Source organism: Rhipicephalus microplus, chromosome 3, assembly GCF_043290135.1.
Source record: "Rhipicephalus microplus isolate Deutch F79 chromosome 3, USDA_Rmic, whole genome shotgun sequence".
Classification (NCBI taxonomy): domain Eukaryota; kingdom Metazoa; phylum Arthropoda; class Arachnida; order Ixodida; family Ixodidae; genus Rhipicephalus; species Rhipicephalus microplus.
In genome coordinates this window covers 26,336,921-26,357,067 of record NC_134702.1, presented here as the reverse complement: position 1 = coordinate 26,357,067, position 20,147 = coordinate 26,336,921, and the positions used below count along the sequence as shown (strand labels likewise).

The 20,147-nt window shown below is 46.1% G+C and overlaps 1 protein-coding gene across 1 annotated transcript in view; it reads right to left on the bottom strand.

Annotated features, from left to right (window-relative positions):
• sog (chordin short gastrulation) overlaps positions 1-20,147 on the bottom strand; it is a 308,185-nt gene that overhangs the window by 69,913 nt on the left and 218,125 nt on the right. The window contains exons 3-4 of the mRNA XM_075889131.1: positions 13,035-13,161; positions 2,054-2,125 (exon numbers count right to left, since the gene is read on the bottom strand). Coding sequence (XP_075745246.1) covers positions 2,054-2,125; positions 13,035-13,161 — 199 coding nt within the window. The remainder of the gene's footprint in view (positions 1-2,053; positions 2,126-13,034; positions 13,162-20,147) is intronic.

The following is a 20,147-nucleotide window of genomic DNA, read 5'->3' as shown; positions in this document are numbered from 1 at the left end:
TACTCGTGAACATTGTCGATCAAAAAGCAATGATTTAACGTATCTAAGACGCAGCATTACAACGCAAGTATTAGGTAGCGCGTCCTTTTGTTAGTATATACAAATATACGTAATTCTAAATACTCTAATACTCCTTAGGCTGCGCTGCAAATGCGACGCTATACATGAAAGAAAGCCAGCAGAAAAGTATCGTTTTTTGACGACATTTGCAGCGAAGCAAGCAGATACATGACCATTTTTCTTCTCTTTTTTCTTGTCCCTTAACTACTTCTAACGAAAGGCAGCTGATCGGCAAAATAAACCAGTTAATCTTTCTGTATGTACTCCTCCCTCTCTCCTCCACTTTTTTAGATATATACACTGGCAACGACATTACAGAGCTACGCTCGACAAGTCTTTATTGTATGAACTTGCCTACTGCGCGCTAGTCGCGTCTCTCAAGACTGCAAAAAAAGTAAAGGTTTTTTATAGTAATAATTTTGTTCAATATATTCAATACAATAATACACTATGACGAAAAAAATGCATAAAATACAGAAGGCGGTCCTAAAGTGAAAACTGTCAGGGGTACCTCCTGTTAGAACGCCATTCATTCATCCGGTCAAACGCGAGTGACCTTTGACCCGAGTCGACTCAGACCTTTCGCTCCCTTCACAGCTAATAACGAGTATTCAGCTTCCCCGATAGATATCCACACACATAACACTGTTGTTGTTAGTTGTCGTGACGCGGTGCCTCGCTAATAGACGTAGTTCGCGCGCGGCTTGTCTCGCCGCCACCGACGATGCCACCGGGGGTGAGGCCTTCTATTCGCATCCTGGAACCTAACCAGCAGTTGACAGCTCCGCGAGACTAATGGCTGCGAACGCGTCCTTCGCAAACGGAGAAGTCTCCTCTCGGAACAGACACACGCACGTCGCAAGCACACAGACATGTAAGCGTGTGGTACGCGACTAAACCAAACGCGGTCTCACCAAGTTCAACAAGGTAGAGGGTGTGCGTGTTTGAGAAAGAGAGAGGGCAGAGAGGGATGATGAACGTGGCGTTAATCGGTTGTCGGCGCCGGCGGAACGCGTCCGACGCGCTCGCCTATGCGCCTCTCCTAACAGCGAGTGAAACAGAGTGAAAGTGGCGAGAGACCAGCGGGAAGTCAGTTCACCGGGGCGCGCCAACCGCGTCGTGCTACTTGACACGAGTTCTCGCCAAATTTAGCGAACGAGCGTGGAACACCTGCTTCCTGGCAGTTAGTAACTTGTCTGAGGCGAAACGTGTGTGGGCTTGCGTTTCGACACTGAAGATATCTAAAGGTTAAAGCGAGCTCTTAAACGCTGTTGCGTTGACAACTACGCGCCACTTAACGTGCTTTCAACGAGTGTGGGGGAACGCGCTGGGGTTACCATGTTTTATCTGTGTGTTACCATATGTCCATGCTCAAATCAGCTGAGATTGCGGAGAGAGAGACCAGGACAAGTGCTTGATGCGGCCTTTCTGCAACTTTTTATTTTTTAGGAAAGGGGGCGAAGCCTTTTACGCGGTGGGTCGTATGTCCCGTGTCATCGTAGTCGTCGTAGTAGCCAGTTGCATAGCAATGCATGTTAATAAAAACGCTGTCACAGCATATCCACGGAGTGAATGATGATGAGTGGGGCGAAGCATCCGCCAGTCTGTCCGTCCATGCGTCCGTCCATTCATCTGTCAACTTTGCACCACTCATCATAATCCACCTCGTGTATATGCTGTTTTTTTTTCAAATACGTCTAGTTGGAACAAGTGAACTGGCTACTAGCCCATTTCCAAACCTTTAAAACACGGTCGACGGGAACCTAAACCTTCTGTAAGATGATTCCATCTTTCTTGATTTTTTCAGTCACATGATGCATGAGCGTTGACATGAATATAGTGTACAGCACCTTGTTTAGTTCATTTTACACCTTTGATTGGTCGAGAAAGGTCATTGTAGGCGTTCTTCATCACGTGTTACCCCATCAGTTTCAACTGCGTACTAAACTGCTCATATTTCTGCTACCATCTGGGACGTTACTTTCAAGATTACCTTTGGAGTTCCTGTCCTCATCGTCCAGTTCCAACTTGCGCAAGGCCAAGCCCTCTTCAAGGTCTGCATAGTCTGCAAAAAAAAAGTGGTCACCCGTTAATTACACGAAACTGAGTGTTCCTGAAATGAAGAGTACTGCAACACTCTACTGACTGGATGTGTCAGATGATAATAAAAAGGGAGGGGGAGGCTACTTTTTCCATGTGATCTGTTCGGCCAAATTTCTCAAGAGTTGCTCCACGAAGTGTCAGTTGTGTATTTTAACACGGAAGTGTTTTATGCCGAGGTCCACGACGGCTCCGATGACGCATTTCCGTCACGGATATGACGTTGTAAAATATATATACAACAGACTGCCAAGAAAAACAAAAACAATATGCTAGAGCTCTGCCGTGGGCGTCGAACCAGCGACTTCTCGATAAGCAATGCTAGCCGCTGTACCACAATGTGCATGCAGTCAAAAGCACTCACGTCAAACCATTTATATACACCACATACCATTTGGCAGTTCTCAGAGCTCTGAAGATTCACAGCATCTGTTCACAGCATGCTACTTGTTAGCATGTAAATTTGTGCTTACTGAGCGCCTTCTGAAGACCATATCAATCTTTGCCTGCACAAGATTGGAGCTGTCGGCGCGGCTATGGCTCCAATAACTGGCTACAAAATGTGCAGGCAGCCAATCGCCAATCGAGTTGAATGTTGATTGAAACCCACTGTCCGTCACGTGACAATAAAACATCATTGTCGAAGTGACATCCTGGCATCCGCCATTAAACCTGTTTGCGGAGCGGTAAAACGATGCTACAAGAAGTACGGTCGTACTTGTTGAAATGATTAACATGACGTGGGAGGCATTTTATGACGTTAGAGTATATGAACGTAGAACTTAAGTTCGCTGAACTGAAAACTGTTAGCATTGTGCTGAAGTCTGTATAGATGCTTTACAAAAAACGTTCTCACAATTGAATACCTCGTTTACTTGAGGTTTGTTCAATCGTCGTTCTACTGCATAAAAAATAAAAAATGAGGGATGCACACAAGCCACCGCTCACGAGCAGTTTATCAGCTCGAGGCATTAACGACGCTATATACGGCTTCAAGTTTCACGCCCTATCGAGAAGTGTTTTGTTTGCAGCCGGAAACCGCTACTTTTGCGTCCCAGCACGGCCCTCGCGCAGCCGACATTATCCGCCGCAGTTGCACTGGCACGTGCGAAGCCTTGTCAAGACGACAGAATCCAGAGCAGAGCGACCGAGCGGCCCAAGGACTTCGCGCGATCCGCCCAAAGAGCGCCGATGACGCCACTCGCGTATTTTAAAACGGGAGAAGTCAAAGGGGACGCACTCAGTTGCAGCTCACGACGCTCATAAATCACTCGCATTGTCTCCACGCAGCCGCCGTTAGTCACGAAAGCGGTTGCGACACGTGCCTCGCTGGAGCGTTCGACGTTTAACGCACTTCTCTATGCGCGTGTGTCAATGTGTGCGTCTTCATGCGTGAGAGAGAGCCAGACCTTATGCGCATGCGCGGGCATGCGCGGGCATGCGCCTTTCAGTTGGACGTCGGCTGCAACGACATACTTTTGTTGGATACTTTTTTTTTAAAAAAGGCCCTTTTACATTTGCGATTTCAAAGACAAGAGAGTGCTTTCTTTCTCGCCTTCTCTACTATTCTTACAAATGCCATCTTCACCTCACCAATTACTTCTTCATAAAGTAATTTGACCATGTCGGTACTAAACGTTCAACCTATCAATATTTCACGCTTTTTGGCTGCAGGTAGTTATCGCTGCTTTGACAGTTGAAGACACACGAAACAGAGTGGAAAAAGTTAGTACCGCACAATAGTTGCGTGCCCCGCCGCGGTGGTCTAGCGGCTAAGGTACTCGACTGCTGACCCGCAGATCGCGGTTTCGAATCCCTGCTGCGGCGGCTGCATTTCCGATGGAGGCGGAAATGTTGTAGGCTTGTGTTCTCAGATTTGGGTGCACGTTGAAAAACCCCACGTGGTCGAAATTTCCGGAGCCCTCCACTGTGGCGTCTCTCATAATCATATGGTGGTTTTGGGACGTTATACCCCACCTATCAATCAAATTAACAATAGTTACGTGAGACAAGGAAGAACGGGCGTGTGGCTGAATGACAAGGCTAGGTAGCAGACAATTCACAACTTTCGTATATGGACCAATCGAAAATTAGTTTCTTCGTTACGTCATTGAACAGACAGCTGGCGTCACAATTGTGCCGTAAAGACGCAAAACGCGAGGTGGTAACAACGTGCTTGTTCCTGCTATTTGCAGATGTTTCTTTAGGAGCCCTTTCATGTATGTGCCGTGCGTATTGTTTTATTTATGGTCGCACTCACCTTGAGCATTTTGGGCAAGCTGCAAGGTGAAGTGAAACCGCGATACTACGTGGTAATTAGTATATATATATGAACCCGTAACCCTCACACAACTCGCTCAAACTCATCCACAAGACATTTTCTTGGTCGCTTAGGGTCACCGCTCGGGCACAGTTTCACCAAAATTGTGCTCAGCCTCCTTAATACTGAGTCATATTATTCAAAATTATACTCGGTCGAACTATTTTGAACTCAGGCGCACTGGTCTGTTCCACCTACGGAATATACCGACGCACGAACAAGTTCGTCGACCTGCGGTCGTGAGTCAGCTCTCGCCCCTTGATGTTGTTTATTGTCCGTTTGATTTCGTCCCATGACTGTTGGTAAAGGCGCCTTTGTACCTTTGTGACAACTCTCAATTGAAACGGTGGCAATAGGTGTGACTTTAAGGGACCACAAGAGGGCAGCAGAGTAGACCTAAGAACAAATGGTTGTTAAGAGTATGTTAGCCCAAATCTAGAAAAAGAAATGAACATTTTCAGGGCATGTAGCACGTGCGCAAGATAAAAGCTGGTTAGTACGAGTAACAGACCCCGTTCCAAAAGAAGCCAAATGCGCGAGGGGTATAGATGGTTTCAAAATTGCAAGTGTTGGACCCCTAAAAACTTCCGGTCCCCTCATTTACCAGCTCCTAACTTCAAAACTGAAAGCGTGTTCTCAAGTTTTTTTTTTTTCATGCGTAAAGAAACGCTCTTTTTAGTCTTTAAGATAAAAGAAACATGCGTAAAGTTCAAATAAATAAGCTATAGTTTTTATGTGGCTAAAATATTTATTTGAATATATATTGCAAAATAAAAGAAGAAAAGTGCAGAAAATGAGCGGGCTATTTTCTAAAGCTCTTCTTGCGCACCGTTGCTGTTGGGCACATCGGTGGACGAAATCGGATGTCATCAAGAGTCTGTGTTTGTAAACAGTGAAGGGGTCTATACATGAAGTTGGGTGGGTAGTTTAGATCAAGAGGTTTGCGATATAACGTGGCCACAGCAAGCACATGACCGGATTGAGTGGCGAAACATGGAAGATGTTCTTGCCCTGCAGAGCTTGTATAGCCAGGGCGGTCATAGCGATCATGATGATATGATGATAATGATGAAGAATAAAAGACGGTGATGATGAGCAGGATGATAACTCTCACAAACGTAGCTAAGGTTCTCAGCAATCAGAATATTAGTGATAGTTAAAAAGCAGCAAGCCGAGAGAAATAACGGAAGTTTTTGGTTGGCTCAGAGGACGCTCCATGGCCGGGTATAGTGTGCCGTAAAGCGCTACATCTTCTTCACCGTATAGCGCAGTGTGCAGTAAACCCGTAAAGGGCCTCTTGCTGCATTGCACCGAACTAGCTTCTCGAGCATTTCGCCACAGTTGTGGAAGCTGCGACCTGTGCACGGTCATCCATCGCTCCGCGCTTGTCATCGCCACAGCACGTCACCTCTGCGCTCTTTCACCACTCCGGCAAAGTGGAGAGGCGCGACCCAGAATAGCCGAGCGTGACAGAAAGTATGACCGAGCCAGTCTCTGTATTTTTTTTTTCAAAAAAGAAGGACCGCAAGGAATAAAACGGCCAGCGTTTGGAGACTTTCGCTCGCACGGAAACCCTTTGGGAGTACGCGACGGGCCCATTCCCTCTTCTCCCCAACTCCAACTTCCCGACGTTGTTTAGTAAACAACTTGTAACTTGTTTAGTAAACAATGAGGGGAAAAATAGCATTGAAAGAACAACAAAAATCGGCAGATCCCACGTTCCTTGGCATCGATGTTAAGCGAAGAACGCGAGGGGAAGGTGACCGCGCTGTAATTTTTTTATTGAGTGACACGTCACGAAATGACGCTATGTACAAATGTTGCAAGCACAGACATATGTCGAACAGTTGAAGATGCTTACACATGCGGTTAATGCCCTTCAGCAACGGCGCCAACAGGAACATGAGTATTAGCAACACCGAAAGCGATAAGCTCATTTGAAGTGCTGATGCTGGCGAAGATGGTAGTCCTGGGCACTGCTACATAAATCAACTTGAACGAATATCACCTAACTACAGTTTATGTTATCCTGACGTGACGGCTGTGTGATAGGAGTACATAAGCAATCTTTATAAAACTGGATAGACCCACCCTCCAGCACTGCAACCACAGTTGACGTTTCCGAAACATGACGGAGTATTTGAAAAGTTGTTCCGACACTTGGCGTGGTTATGTGGTAGAATACTCGATTGGGGCGCAGAATGCTGGGGTTCGATTCCAGCTGTGACCACGATATTTATTGTATGCGTTTGTTGAGCCAACGATATCTGCTTTTTTCTTAACGCTAACGCGTTAAAGTTACCTGTGTGTGTTCTCACCGTTCCGGTGTAGATAGGTTTCAAGCTACTGTGGCACATACCCGCATACAAGTAACACATACCCTACCACGGGTATGTGGCACAGTTCAACGGTAAGTGTTTGACGACGTACACGACAGTCTTGACTAGCGCGTCGTATTTGTCAAGCCATCTTACCCTCCCATACTACATCTCGTTGACGCCAGGTTTAGGTGGTGATCATGAGAGCACCCAGTCGTAAACATATAGATAGATAGATAGATAGATAGATAGATAGATAGATAGATAGATAGATAGATAGATAGATAGATAGATAGATAGATGTCAAAAGTGCTTGCAGTACCCAAAAAATGCTTAGTATTTAACAAAGATATGGTGGGGGTAGTTAGCGCTGGTGGGTGGTTTTTAGCACCCTAGGCGACTAAAAAATAATAATAGCCTTCTACTGCCATTTCCAACCAATGTTTACGTTTCTATAAAAACAAAATCACATAACCTATTACCTGAATAGCACAGTGAAGCGCACAAATTCAAAAAGGATTCATAGCAAATGTGAGCGAGACGGCACAAAATAACAGTTTAAGACATATTTTTTTTTTAAGGAATGGCAGTCGCAACTGAGCGCTCGTGTAGCGTCTCAATCCTCCTTCATATTCCCCGTTATTTATAAACTGATTTGCTTGCATTTGGTATAAGTTGTTTTCTACAGCAACTAGACCTTTAGTCTGGACAACGAACAGGCTGGCTATTTCGTGAACATCAACACAGCGATTGAAGACGTACAGAAAAGTGCGAAAGAATCATAAATACAATGGCATAGGAAGAATACAGCGGGACGAGAAAATAAGCGTGGTGTTCCATAGCCTATACTATAAGATGTCGTCGAGGAGCCATACTTATACATCCACAAAACGCGAACATCGAATCATGGCGCACATTCGCTGTCACTGACGACGCTTGATAGTGGTTTCGTGAGGCGACTTAATATTCTATTTGCGTCGTCTACTCATGCAAGTCGGCGTAAATTAAAGGGACGCAAAGTGGGAAAACGACTTTGTTTAGATAGATAAACCGTATCCTGAAAACTGTAACGCCGTAACTTTTGCCATCATAAGTTCATTACTGGAGAAGAAAATCATGGTTTAAGTTTCATTTCCGATTTTCGCGCCGAAATCTACGCCCGCGATCTCGTGCATTTCAAAATGCACTTCTCGTATTTTCTCGACGCTGGCTCGATGGAACTTTCTGAAACTTCGTACGTTAGGTCTATGACTCCCACAAACTACAGTGTACTTCCGTATAACCAATTGGGAACGATGTAGGACCTAGCACACGCCGTCAAAATGTTCTACGTCACGGTGTTCAACTGCCGGGATCTCAAGGTGGCGTCTCCAACCGCGTTTGTTCTCTTACCAATTAAGCGTCGACTCACAGTAAGAGACGTTTTCGGGGTTGTAGAATCGTACCTAAAAAATCGTTTTTCTCTTCAAGGTATTTTTGAATGCACCTCTGAATGCAACGTTAAAATCAGGAATGCGCTGTGGACATGCGTATTCAACATATGCATATCGCATTCTTTAGGTTACGGACCTAGAATGAACCGCCGGGAAGAAAATAAAACAATGAAGTTGCAGTTTCGGGAGAAATCGTTATCGTCACCACTGGCGCAGCCGGGAAGGAGGGCGTTGGTCGGTCGGGTGTTCAAAGCTTTCGAAATGTTCTAGATTCTGCGATAACTTTCTGTGGCAGCAGAGCCAGAGCTACTTGGGCGGTACTTCTGCAGATGCGGCACTGCGCCAAGTAGCCCGTTTGCGTGTGGTTTCGATTTCGTAAGCGCATCGAACATGTACGTTTTCGCACGAGCACCAATCAATAAATGTTACTTTTTTTTTGGGGGGGGGGGGGTGATCGATAAAATGAATTTCTTAAGGAAAAAAAAACGAGAAGCATTATTGAAGAATAAAACTCTCAGCAAAACACAGTCTTCCCTTTTTCAATTTGTTACAGATGTTTCTCAGTTTTTTGTGCAGTGTCAGTATGTGTAATGTCGATAAGTAAAGTATACTTCGGCTTCACGACTATAGTGGCTGGAATGGGCCAGGCGCACTTGACAATCACTTTTAAAACGCGCAGTAAGAAACAAAAGAAAGCTAGTATTTGCTCACCAAATACCTTTAGGCATTGGCATATCCACGGCCTTATTATTACATCACGCCATGGCGGGCACACAAAGTGAGATATGTTCACATTTCATTTGACGACTCATTTTCAGGAGGGCACTGAGACTGATTACTCGAGTCTGCTACGTTTAATAACCGAGCCTAATCGTCGGAATCACCAGAACCGCCCGAAATTTATCTCAAGCAGCACTTTCCATTCTCAGCCATACCAGACCCATTAACGTACCGGGGTTCTTCGTTGCCCACAGTTTACAAGCCAAAGTTAATATACCGCGGAAAGTTACGAGATCATCGTCATCCTTCTTCCAAGCACCTCATATTACCAACGCAAATATCAGTCGCACATTGTTCGTCCGGGAGGTAACATAACCCCAACGATTAACATTCGGGGCGGTTTTGCCCATTGCCCACAGTTCAACCGGCAGTGTAACGACACATGAAGTTGCGACGTCGTCATCGTTTCCAAGCGCCTCACGTTCCCGAAGCAAAATATCGGTCATTCGCCTTCCCTAAATTAACTTCCGGGGCGACGGGGTGGCCCACACACCGGAAATGTCGCGTGCGGAAGTAACTCCCTTCCCCCCAACGTCATTGCAGGAGATTTAGAAGTCGTTAGTACAAGCTAACGACGTGGTTCCGAGATTTGGCTGGGCGTTCTCTTCTAATCATTCGTGGGGGGGGGGAGTTTGCCCCCTCCCTCTATTCAGTATGACCTACACCGTTGTTGACTGACGTGCAGGCTTACGGATATGCCAACTTTGCAAGTTTTTCAGAAAAATTGCAGAAGAAGACCGATGTTGCATTCCAAGAACGGTTTAACTTCAAACCTTTCGTCCTGAATATCCTCGAAACCAAAAGAGAGAGAGCGAAAAAATAAAGAAAAAAAGTGGAGAGGTTAACCAGGGCTGAACCTGGTCACGAACCAGAGTGCTAACGCAAAAAAAGGCTTCGCATTTAATTAAGCGATGGCATGTTCCTCACTGCAGACCGCCTTTGGTTCGCAGAGGACAGTCAGAAGCACGCTATCACTTAATTAAATGCGAAGCGATTCTTTGCGTACTGTAAGCACTTTTGGCGTCTGTCTGTCTGTCTGTCTGTCTGTCTGTCTGTCTGTCTGTCTGTCTGTCTGTCTGTCTGTCTGTCTGTCTGTCTGTCTGTCTGTCTGTCTGTCTGTCTGTCTGTCTGTCTATCTATCTATCTATCTATCTATCTATCTATCTATCTATCTATCTATCTATCTATCTATCTATCTATCTATCTATCTATCTATCTATCTATCTATCTATCTATCTATCTATCTATCTATCCAGCCTTACGACTGGGTGCTCTCGTGATTATCCCATTTTCTTGGCGTGAACCAAAATTAGTGTGGGAGGGTAAGGTGGTATGACGAACTCGACAGGCTAGTCAATACATTAATATTGTCACAATGCCATCGAGTACATCGTCAAACACTTCCCGCCAAACATTTTCACAAACCATGGGCGGGTATGTGCCATATATTGGCACTCATGGACACACATGGGAAATCTTAACGCGTGGGCGTTAAGAAAAATCGAACATCCGCAGCGCTGACCCAACAAATGCACAGAGAAAATGTCAAGTTCCCAGCATGAATCGGAAATAGAGCATTTTCCGTGGCATTCAAGCATTCTACTACAGAGCCATGCCAAGCCTCAGAACTCCTTTTAAAGTATACTATACACCCCAATGTTCGTGAAACGTCAGTTGTGGTTGCAGTGCTGGCTATCTGCTTTTATAAATTTTACATGTGTGTTCTTTTGATAAAGCCGTCACGTAGGGTAAACGTCAATCGAAGTTGGGCGCCGTGCACTGAATTCGATTTATGTAGCAGTGTCACGACTACCACTCTCACGAGCACCAGCGCTTCATATCACTTATCACTTCTGGTGTCGCTAATACTCATGTTCCTGTTGGTATCGTTGCTCAAGTGCAAACAACTGCTTACATAAACATATGCAACTGCTCAACATATATCTCTGGGCCCCACCGCGGTGGTCTGGTGGCTAAGGTACTCGGCTGCTGACCCGCAGGTCGCGGGATTGAATCCCTGCTGTGGCGGCTGCATTTTCGATGGAGGCGAAAATGCTGTAGGTCCGTGTACTCAGATTCGGGTGCACGTTAAAGAACCCTAGCCCTCCAGTACGGTGTCTCTCATAATCATATGGTGGTTTTATGTCACGTTAAACCCCACCCATCAATCAGCATATGTCTGTGCGTCTAACATTTATACATATATTAAGCGTCATTTCATGACGTGTCACTCAATAAAAAAATTACAACATGGTCACCTCCCCTCCACATGCTTCGCATAAGGCTGATTCCCTAGGTACGTGGAATCTGCCGAATTATTTTTATTTAGTTTACTTTTTATTTCTTCCTCGGCCAGCCAAATATATGAATGGACTCACCTCCCTATATCAATCGGCAGCAACCCTGATAATGCCGACCGTTCAAGACTGCCATCTTGAATTCCTAACACCACTCCTCTCTGTAACGCCACAATGGCTTAGAAGTGTGGCAGCTTGGGCTAGTTGGTATGACATGACGATAGTTATAGCGCGAGAACAAAACGACGACACAGAGACAAGAAAAACACGAAAGACACGAAAGCGCTCGTGTCTTTCGTGTCCTTCTTGTCTCTGTGTCGTCGTTTTGTTCTCACGCTATAACTATCGTCACGCCGCAATGGCATTGAGAGTACATAAATTAATAAATAAATAAATAAATAAATAATTAAATAAATAAATAAATAAATAAATAAATAAATAAATAAATAAATAAATAAATAAATAAATAAATAAATAAATAAATAGAGGGGGCACTGAAATAAAATTTCTCCCTCCCCCGTGCTGAGGCATTTATTGCATAAGCGCTATCTTCCATTCGCACAATGAATAAACCGGGTTAAATTGCAGGAATGCCCATAAAAATTCACAGCCGCACTATAAACGCCACAGTTACCATAACGAGGACTGAAATGAGGTTTCAAAAACGTCAATGTAAACAAAAGTAACAACAAAAAAAGAAATGAAATAAGAAAGGAAGCCAGCAGCGCCAAGATAAACGCACGCTCCAAAGCGCCGCTTATAACGCGCTTCGAGCGTTCATCGCTAAAGCATTTTCGCAACTCGCGGTCGCCCACGCACGCGAGGCACACATCATCGAGGGACATTCAAAGCACTGCGGCCGTCATTCCATCAGGGCAAGCGCGAGGACACGCTTTTGGCGGTTTTAGCGGTATTCGTAGTCTTCACGGCAGTGGACGAGGGAATCCATTAAATAGACGCCGAAGCCAACACCAGAAAGTACTTAACGTTCGCTTTATTACCAGTCTGCCGTTTTTCCCGGTGTATCTCGCCTGGCTCTGCCACAGCAAAGTGACGCTGTATCGCGTTTCAGGATCCCCACCCTTCTCTCTTTCTTTCTCTCTTTCAACTTACTTTAATTGCATGCGTCGTTTTCTGTAATAACACAGCCCTACATGGGCTCTCTCCATGGTTTCACAAGTTGCGAGGCGACTCTGCCGCCTGCAGCTGGGAAGGGTGCCCGTGCAGTGGGAAAGATACTGAGTTGAAGCGCACGCACTCGGAAAGCACGAGCGGTCATGCCAGCCCGATAATGCCAAGGAATAGGGAGGGGTGCGACAATAATTCGGACGGATGAAGAGGAGGGTAGGCCACACCTCTAAAGATCTAGGACCTTCAGGGCCGTTCCACGCGCTTCCCGCACAGCCACAACGCGCGTGCCGAGACCCCTACCGCATGCACGCAAACGGGGGACAAATAATTCGATTGGCGACGCTCTTTAACCCTCCGCAGCGTCGCCGATTGGCTTATTCGTGCCCCGCTTGCGTGTGGTAGGGGTTCCGGCACGTGCGTTGCGGCTGTGCGGGAAGTGCGTGGAACGGCCCTCACGCATCTCCCTCTTCTGGTGCCGCCTCTGGGATGCTTGTCAAACCATTGTTGTAGAAGGCGCTCATTGCGTTTATTTCAAGCAACAAGCAACGAGACACGCGAAGCAACGGCGTATCTTTACAAGCCGCTAACCACTCACCTTCTCCCGGGCAGGTCTTGCAGCATCTCTCGGGAAGGAGAACCGGGTCGTCGCATGTCGGCTTGGGGCAGTCGTTCTTGATATTCTCGCAGCGGACCCGGGCCACGACCCTCTTTTTGCGGTGAACCTGAGAAAATGGAAATGCAAAAGAAGGCAAGAGGTGAGACGGCGATTCCTTGAACCGTACACACGAAAATAGCGAACGAGCGAAATTCGAGGCCTGCCCTCATATTCAACAGAAAGAGCCCGCACGGTCACTCTCCTTGCAAGGGGCCCACCTCGGTAGCACACTGGCTACGATGCTTGGCTGCTGATGCGAAGGCCGCAGATTCGATCCCGAACGCGTGGCGGTCGCATTCGAATGGAGGCGGAATGGTTAGAAGCCCGTGTATTGTACGATGTCGGTGGTCGTTAAAGAAAACCAGATGGTTCATATTTCAGGAGCCCGGCAACCCGGCGTCTATCGTAACCATATGATGGATGCCAGTTGGTCGTCACGTTGGACATTACTAGCGGCCTTGCGCACTTCTCTAACTGATGTACAGAAAAATCTTATAAACCAAAGAAGCGTACATATGACTAATAAAACCCATAATAGGAGTGTTTTCACATTTGTAGGCCAGCCGTGCTACCTGCATAGTGGGCTCCGAAAGAGTCAACCTTGAGTGTAATCCCAAGTGAAAGATCTTAATGTGACCGTCAAAGGTTTTGTTGTGCTGCAAGAGGGTTGCTTTGATTGATTGATTGATTGATTGATTGTAACTCATCAACGTTTGGCTCAGAAAAATTGTCACAGAACAGCCTCTACTTTGCTATTTACGACCTGGAGTCCTTGAGATTCAACAAAATAAAGGCACGTTGGAGCCTTCTTCCTCGTTAGGCTGAGTTTGAAGAAAATTCACTCAATGGACTTAGTTCTTACGCCTTAAAATATACCTGTCCCCGTTGGTAGCGCTTGCTCTATTGAATGAAAATGTTCGCTTTTTAGGGGCGAAGCTTCTTAGGGCGTGGGCTGTGCGTCCCCTGTAGCCTGTATGTAGCCACCTCTAGTTTAGTTCTTGCAGTGTTCACTAGATGGCGGTACCGTCCCCTGTATGTAACCACCTCTAGTTTAGTTCTTGCAGTGTTCACTAGATGGCGGTACCGTCTCCTGTATGTAGCCACCTCTCGTTTAGTTCTTGTAGTGTTTACTAGATGGTGGTACTTGTAGCTGATGATGAAAAGACGCAAGATGTTATAAACTAGAAAGCGGTACTTGTAGTTGATGAAAGACGCGAGATCTTATAAAATAGGAATGATGTCACATATGGCGCGTGTCATTGGTTGAAGGCAATCGTTCGATTTAGTGCGGCGACGTACGCTAGGGGGAGCGATGTAATAAAATCGAGTGGGCAAAATGTACAGAGGATTCATGGTTTACCAGGTTTACCTCCGGAGCTTCGCCCACTCATCATAATTCACTTCGTGGATATGGCGGAATTTTTTTCTGGTGTTTGTGGTTGGTTGTTTGCTTTTTTTCAGAACAGCCACTTCTGTAAGCACGTTGCGCTCGAAATCGCATCATATCAGATAATTGTGTACTCTGTTTTTTCTTTACCACTAATAACCATATTTCAAAGACGCACGGGGCCCAAGAATCGCCAAACAATATAACAAGTACAACTTTTCATGTGCTACACAATCGGAACAGCGAAAGCCGGCACCATGACGCAAAGCGCAGTGGTGAGATGTCACTACGTGTAATAAATATCCGCGTTGACATCTCTTACCCGATAATGCACTTCGCACCCGACGAAAGTGGATGGACAAAATAAAGAGGTCTAGCAAGGAAGAAATGAATAAGAACCATATAGAAGGGGCGTCCGTTCTGAATCCATTGACGCATCGATGTCAATATTACTTTCAGCTGCACTACCCGGCTGCTATACGTTCCTTCAAGCCTGCAGCTCACCCTGTAAAGAAAAAAAAAACGCGCCATGCATGCACGCGCCAATGTGTGAACGTGTTTATTATACGGTGCACTACCACGGGTTCGAGGGCAAAACGAACGGTGGAAGTGGCGGTGATGAATAGTGTCGGCGCGCTCCCATAGACCAAGCCACACACGCGCATACATGCACGACCATTTGAATAGATGTGTGTGTGTGTGTGTGTGTGTGCTCGAACGAACGGTGAATCCGTGGTGCTTCGTGGAGCCCTCTGGGTGTGCGAAGGGGCACTTAATCAGGGAACAAGACACGCCGTTAGGCTCGTCTCAGGAAGGCCCCCCGAGACGCGTCGCCATTAATCACGGACGTGCGCGCAAATCTTGAGGCACCGACCGAGTCCATCGTGTTTTTACGGTTTGTCGCACCGCACCCTTTTTCGTAGAGCTCATAAGACCCCCCTCTGACCCTCCTCTCGTTTTTTTTTACGAGAAACTGCAATCAGTCTTCATCAAAGGGTTCTTCTGCGCTAAATCACAATAGAGCGGCGAGAGAGTTAGTGAACTTCAATACTCGCTTTTCTTTCTATACCAGAATACAACAACAGGACAAAATAAAATGTGAAGAACATCAACTAGAATTGCACCAGGTAAAGACCTATCACTGACAGCCGGCATTTTGTTAAGTTGGCCGTCGTTAAGAGTTATGCAAGAAACAAGCATACAAGGAAAGTGTGCCAACAAAAATAAATGTGTTTACAATAAATTGTCAATGCTTTAGGTCACCATACGCCCTCTACTGTTGGAGAGCCATCAGCTTTCCCGGTATATACTACAACTGCATGACCTACTAAATGATTAGAAGCCATTCAGCCACTTCTGAAGTTACATAACCAGCGAAGCCGTTTGGCACAAGACCTGGGAGTGACGCAGTGTCTCCGACCATGTCCAGTCCCACACCACGCAAATGAATTCAAAATATCAGTTCAGAGAACCCCTCTTGAATTAAGCGCATGCTCCCTTCAATTTCCGATTTCAGCAGCAGGTGTCTTCTTGCTGCGACTTGCGTCCTCTTGTCTGGTTTGCGGCATGCGCTTGGTGTTCGACGTACGATGCTGACTGATGTTTGTCACCCGTGTTAAGTGGAGTGAGCAAGTGAGTGAGTGAGAAAGAGAGAGTGAGTGTAGACGAAGACTCTTCGTGCATGAGGTACTAGTGTCTTCCATGAAAGCGACGTGTCGGCAAACGTTACCTTTTTTTTACTCTTTGCATGACACATCACTGCTGTCGCGTAATGGCGAAATGCGCAGCTTCCTTGTCTTTTTCTATCCGTTCCTTTGCGTTTTTCTCTGTGTTGGTGTGTGCTCTTTTTTTTTTCAATTTTTAAGAGCACCAAAGCCAATCGTGGGAGCATTCCACCTCACCCGTTCCTGCCGAACGAATCCTTCTACAGTAAACAACAGTGCATTTACTTAGAGAATAGCTACGACATATAAAAAAAAGGATGACCACCGAGTCATCAGTGGAGCGGGTGCGTAAAGGCCGGGTAGCCCGATTGGTTGGCGCGCTAGGAATCTCGAAGGCCGCCTCGAAAGCTCGCCGGAGCGTGATGATGACATACAGCGGGCACGCGAGCGAGCGAAAACGAGTGTGTTCACCACGACCTCAGGAACGCGTGATTCCGTCCTTGGCATTTCTGCCGAGAGTCCCGTCGCCCGTCACCCCAGTGGCGCCACGCATACACGTGTTACCGTATAGAAAAGGGCGCGGCTACACCAAGCCTAGTCTGCACTTAACGTACACGCTTGTTACTTACGTGCGCCCGCTATTACGGTGCCTCTCTTGTGACACGCCTGTCCGTATCTCTATATCGCTGCCAACGCGAGGTCACGCCGGCGCTGCAGACCAGGCGAATCGTTGTGATACCACAGACGGCCTTGCAAGTAAATGACGTGAGTTCTCATTGTGGAAGCACTTCTGGGATTTAAATTAAGACCGGAGAGTTCTTTCGGAGCTGCAACAGAGATAACGTGCTCTGCCATCCGAGCGAACGCTAATGAAAGTTTGCGGAAACTTTCAGACGCAATCCTCCCCTCGCGTCATCGTCGTCCAGTACGAATGTACATGTATGTCCGCCGATGGAAGCGTCGTTCAGGGTGTAAACGTCAACGTTTATTTACATGGCATTCGTTCAGCTCAGTATTTTACTCTGTTGACTCGAAACAATTTGCTTAACTACTTACACAACAAATTACGTTCCAAGGCGATGTTATAATAACTATTGTAGCTCATTTGTGATACGCTGGGTCAAAAGAAGCCAAATCTAGTATAACCCTAACGTACAATACAAAAAATTTATGCGAATATAGAAAATAGGATTGCCCTCAAACGAAAAAAAAATTATGGTACACGGTTTCCACAGTGCATATCAGTAACGAGTAACATACTGCCTGCGAATAATTAACTAGACAACTGACCAGGCATTTCGAAAGGCCTGAATAGTAGGCATCGGATAGTAATAATGACAATATTATAGGTACACCACAGTGGAGGGCTCCGGAATTTTTTTACCATCTGGTGTTCTTTACAGCGACCCTGAGATGCTTTCGACGATATTACACAGACGCATCCAGCTGATGAAACAAACTCTTAGAATAGTTTGAAGACAGACTTGAGCTCCCGGTGTCAACTCTGCGGTTTATTACGAAACTTGATTTCTTAATAATAGCAGCGGCTCAGCCGAACGGTTTTCCCACTTTTTGCTTTTATTAAACGGAGCATTGTTCCGTATTACGTAATACAGGCGACCAATCTGATTAAATAAGTCCAGTCTGCGTCACTAAACCACTGGTAGGCAGCGAGTGCCGTCTGCCTGCTTAATAACGTGCTTGAACTTGACGTAAAGTTGACCCTAGCCACCGAGTTGCGTGCGGCAAATCTAGCGCTTCGTGACTTGTAAAACTGCGGCATCCTGTAAGGCTTGTAAGGCATCTGTCGGGCGGAGTGGCTTCAGCTCATCGCTGCAGTGAAAATGGGAATAACGCAAGGATCCAAGGATCTGCGTCTGTATAGCTTTACTCCTGAAGACATAACCTCAATTAGCATAGCCGAAGTCTACTCTGATTAGTGATCATCCTCAGATACTTTTTGTTTGTCCGCGTGAATTTGCAAATTGTCGTCACACACGAGAATAAGATAAGAACGGCTTGTAGTGTGGCGGCACTTGGCGGAGCACATTTCAACCACTACACGCACTTCATCCGACAACAGCACAACTCGTCGAGTGCGATGTGGACGCCAGCGACGCCCAGTTAATTCATTCGTTGAGGGGGCAAAGCAGGGGAGAAAAAGAAGGCATAACTATAAACGCTTGCAGCTGCCATGATGCACGGGGCATGGCTTGCATCGAATTGCGACCACCGCTACTGGAACCGAACCTGTGACCTTCGGGTTGGCATTCAGCACCGTAAACACTGTACCGCTTCGGCGGAAAGAGACCTCAGAAAGACCAAGCGTGTTTTGTTTTTAATGCCGACTTTGAGCGTATCTATCTATCTACCTTTCTGCAGAAAGGTGAGTCTTAAAATGAATATGCAGAAAACTAAGTTAATGTACAAGAACCTCGGAAAAGAGCAGCTCTTCAAGATAGCTAATAGTGCACTTCAATTTGTAAAAGACTATATCTACTTAGGTCAGGTAATAACCGCGGAGCCGAACCACGAGATTGAAGTAACTAGAAGAATAAGAATGGGGTGGAGCACATTTGGCAAGCACTCTCAAATTATGACAGGTAGATTGCCACTATCCCTCAAGAGAAAGGTATATAGCAGCTTTATCTTGACGGTGCTTAGCTACGGAGCAGAAACCTGAAGACTTACAAAGAGGGTTCAGCTTAAATTGAGGACGACGCAGCGAGCAATGGAAAGAAAAATGGTAGTTGTAACCTTAAGAGACAAGAAGAGAGCAGAGTGGATTAGGGAACAAACGGGGGTTAAGGATATCATAGCTGAAATCAAGAAGAAGAAATGGACATGGGCCGGGCATGTAGCGCGTAGACAGGATAACCGCTGGTCGTTAAGGGTAACTAACTGGATTCGCAGAGAAGGAAAGCAGGTTAGGGGGAGACAGAAGGTTAGGTGGGCAGATGAGATTAAGAAGTTTGCGGGTAAAAATTGGCAGCAGCAAGCACAGGACCAGGTAAACTGTCGGAACATGGGAGAGGCCTTTGTTCTGCAGTGGACGTAGTCAGGCTGATGATGATGATGATCTATCTATCTATCTATCTATCTATCTATCTATCTATCTATCTATCTATCTATCTATCTATCTATCTATCTATCTATCTATCTATCTATCTAGCCGCTTACGTTTGCGTGCTCTTGTGGTCACCCCCTTAACTTGGCGTGAACCAAAATCAGCATAGAAGGGTAAGATAGTTTGACGAATATGACGCGCTGGTGAAGACATGAATAATGTCACATTCCCGTCGCGTACGTCGTCAAACACTTCCCGCCAGACAGTGGCACATACCCACGGGCGGGTATGTACCGCTGGTATGCGGGTATGTGCCACAGGTGATTGACACTTAGCATCTACCAAAGAACGACGAGAACACACATGGGCAATTTTAACGCGCGAGCGTTAAGAAATACCTGACATTGGTAGCGTCGACCCAACGAATGCAAAGAATAAATGTCAGGGTCCCAGCTGCAATCGAAGCCAAGCATTCTGCGTGGCAATGAAGCATTTTACCCCAGAGCCTCGCCTGGTCTCGAACCTACTCTTCAAATAGACGCCAATCTTCGTGAAACGTCAATAGTGCTGCCTACCCAATTTTGTAAACGTTTCATATGTACTCCTTTAACACAGCCGTCACGTCGAGTTAACGTTAATTGTGGTATACTTGCCATGCACTGAAGTTGATTTAAGTAGCAGTGTCCAAGGGCCAGCATTCTCGCGCGAATCAGCGCTTCATATCGGCTTCCGGTGTTGCTAATACACATGTTCCAGATGGCACCGCTGCGCAAGTGGAAACTGGTTATATAAACATCTGCAACTCTTCAACATATGTCTGTGTGTGCAACATTTGTAAATGTATCTAGAGGCATTTCATGCTGTGTCGCTCTATGGAAAAATTACAACACGGTCACCTTCTCTCCGCATGCTTCGCATAACGTTGATTCCCAGGT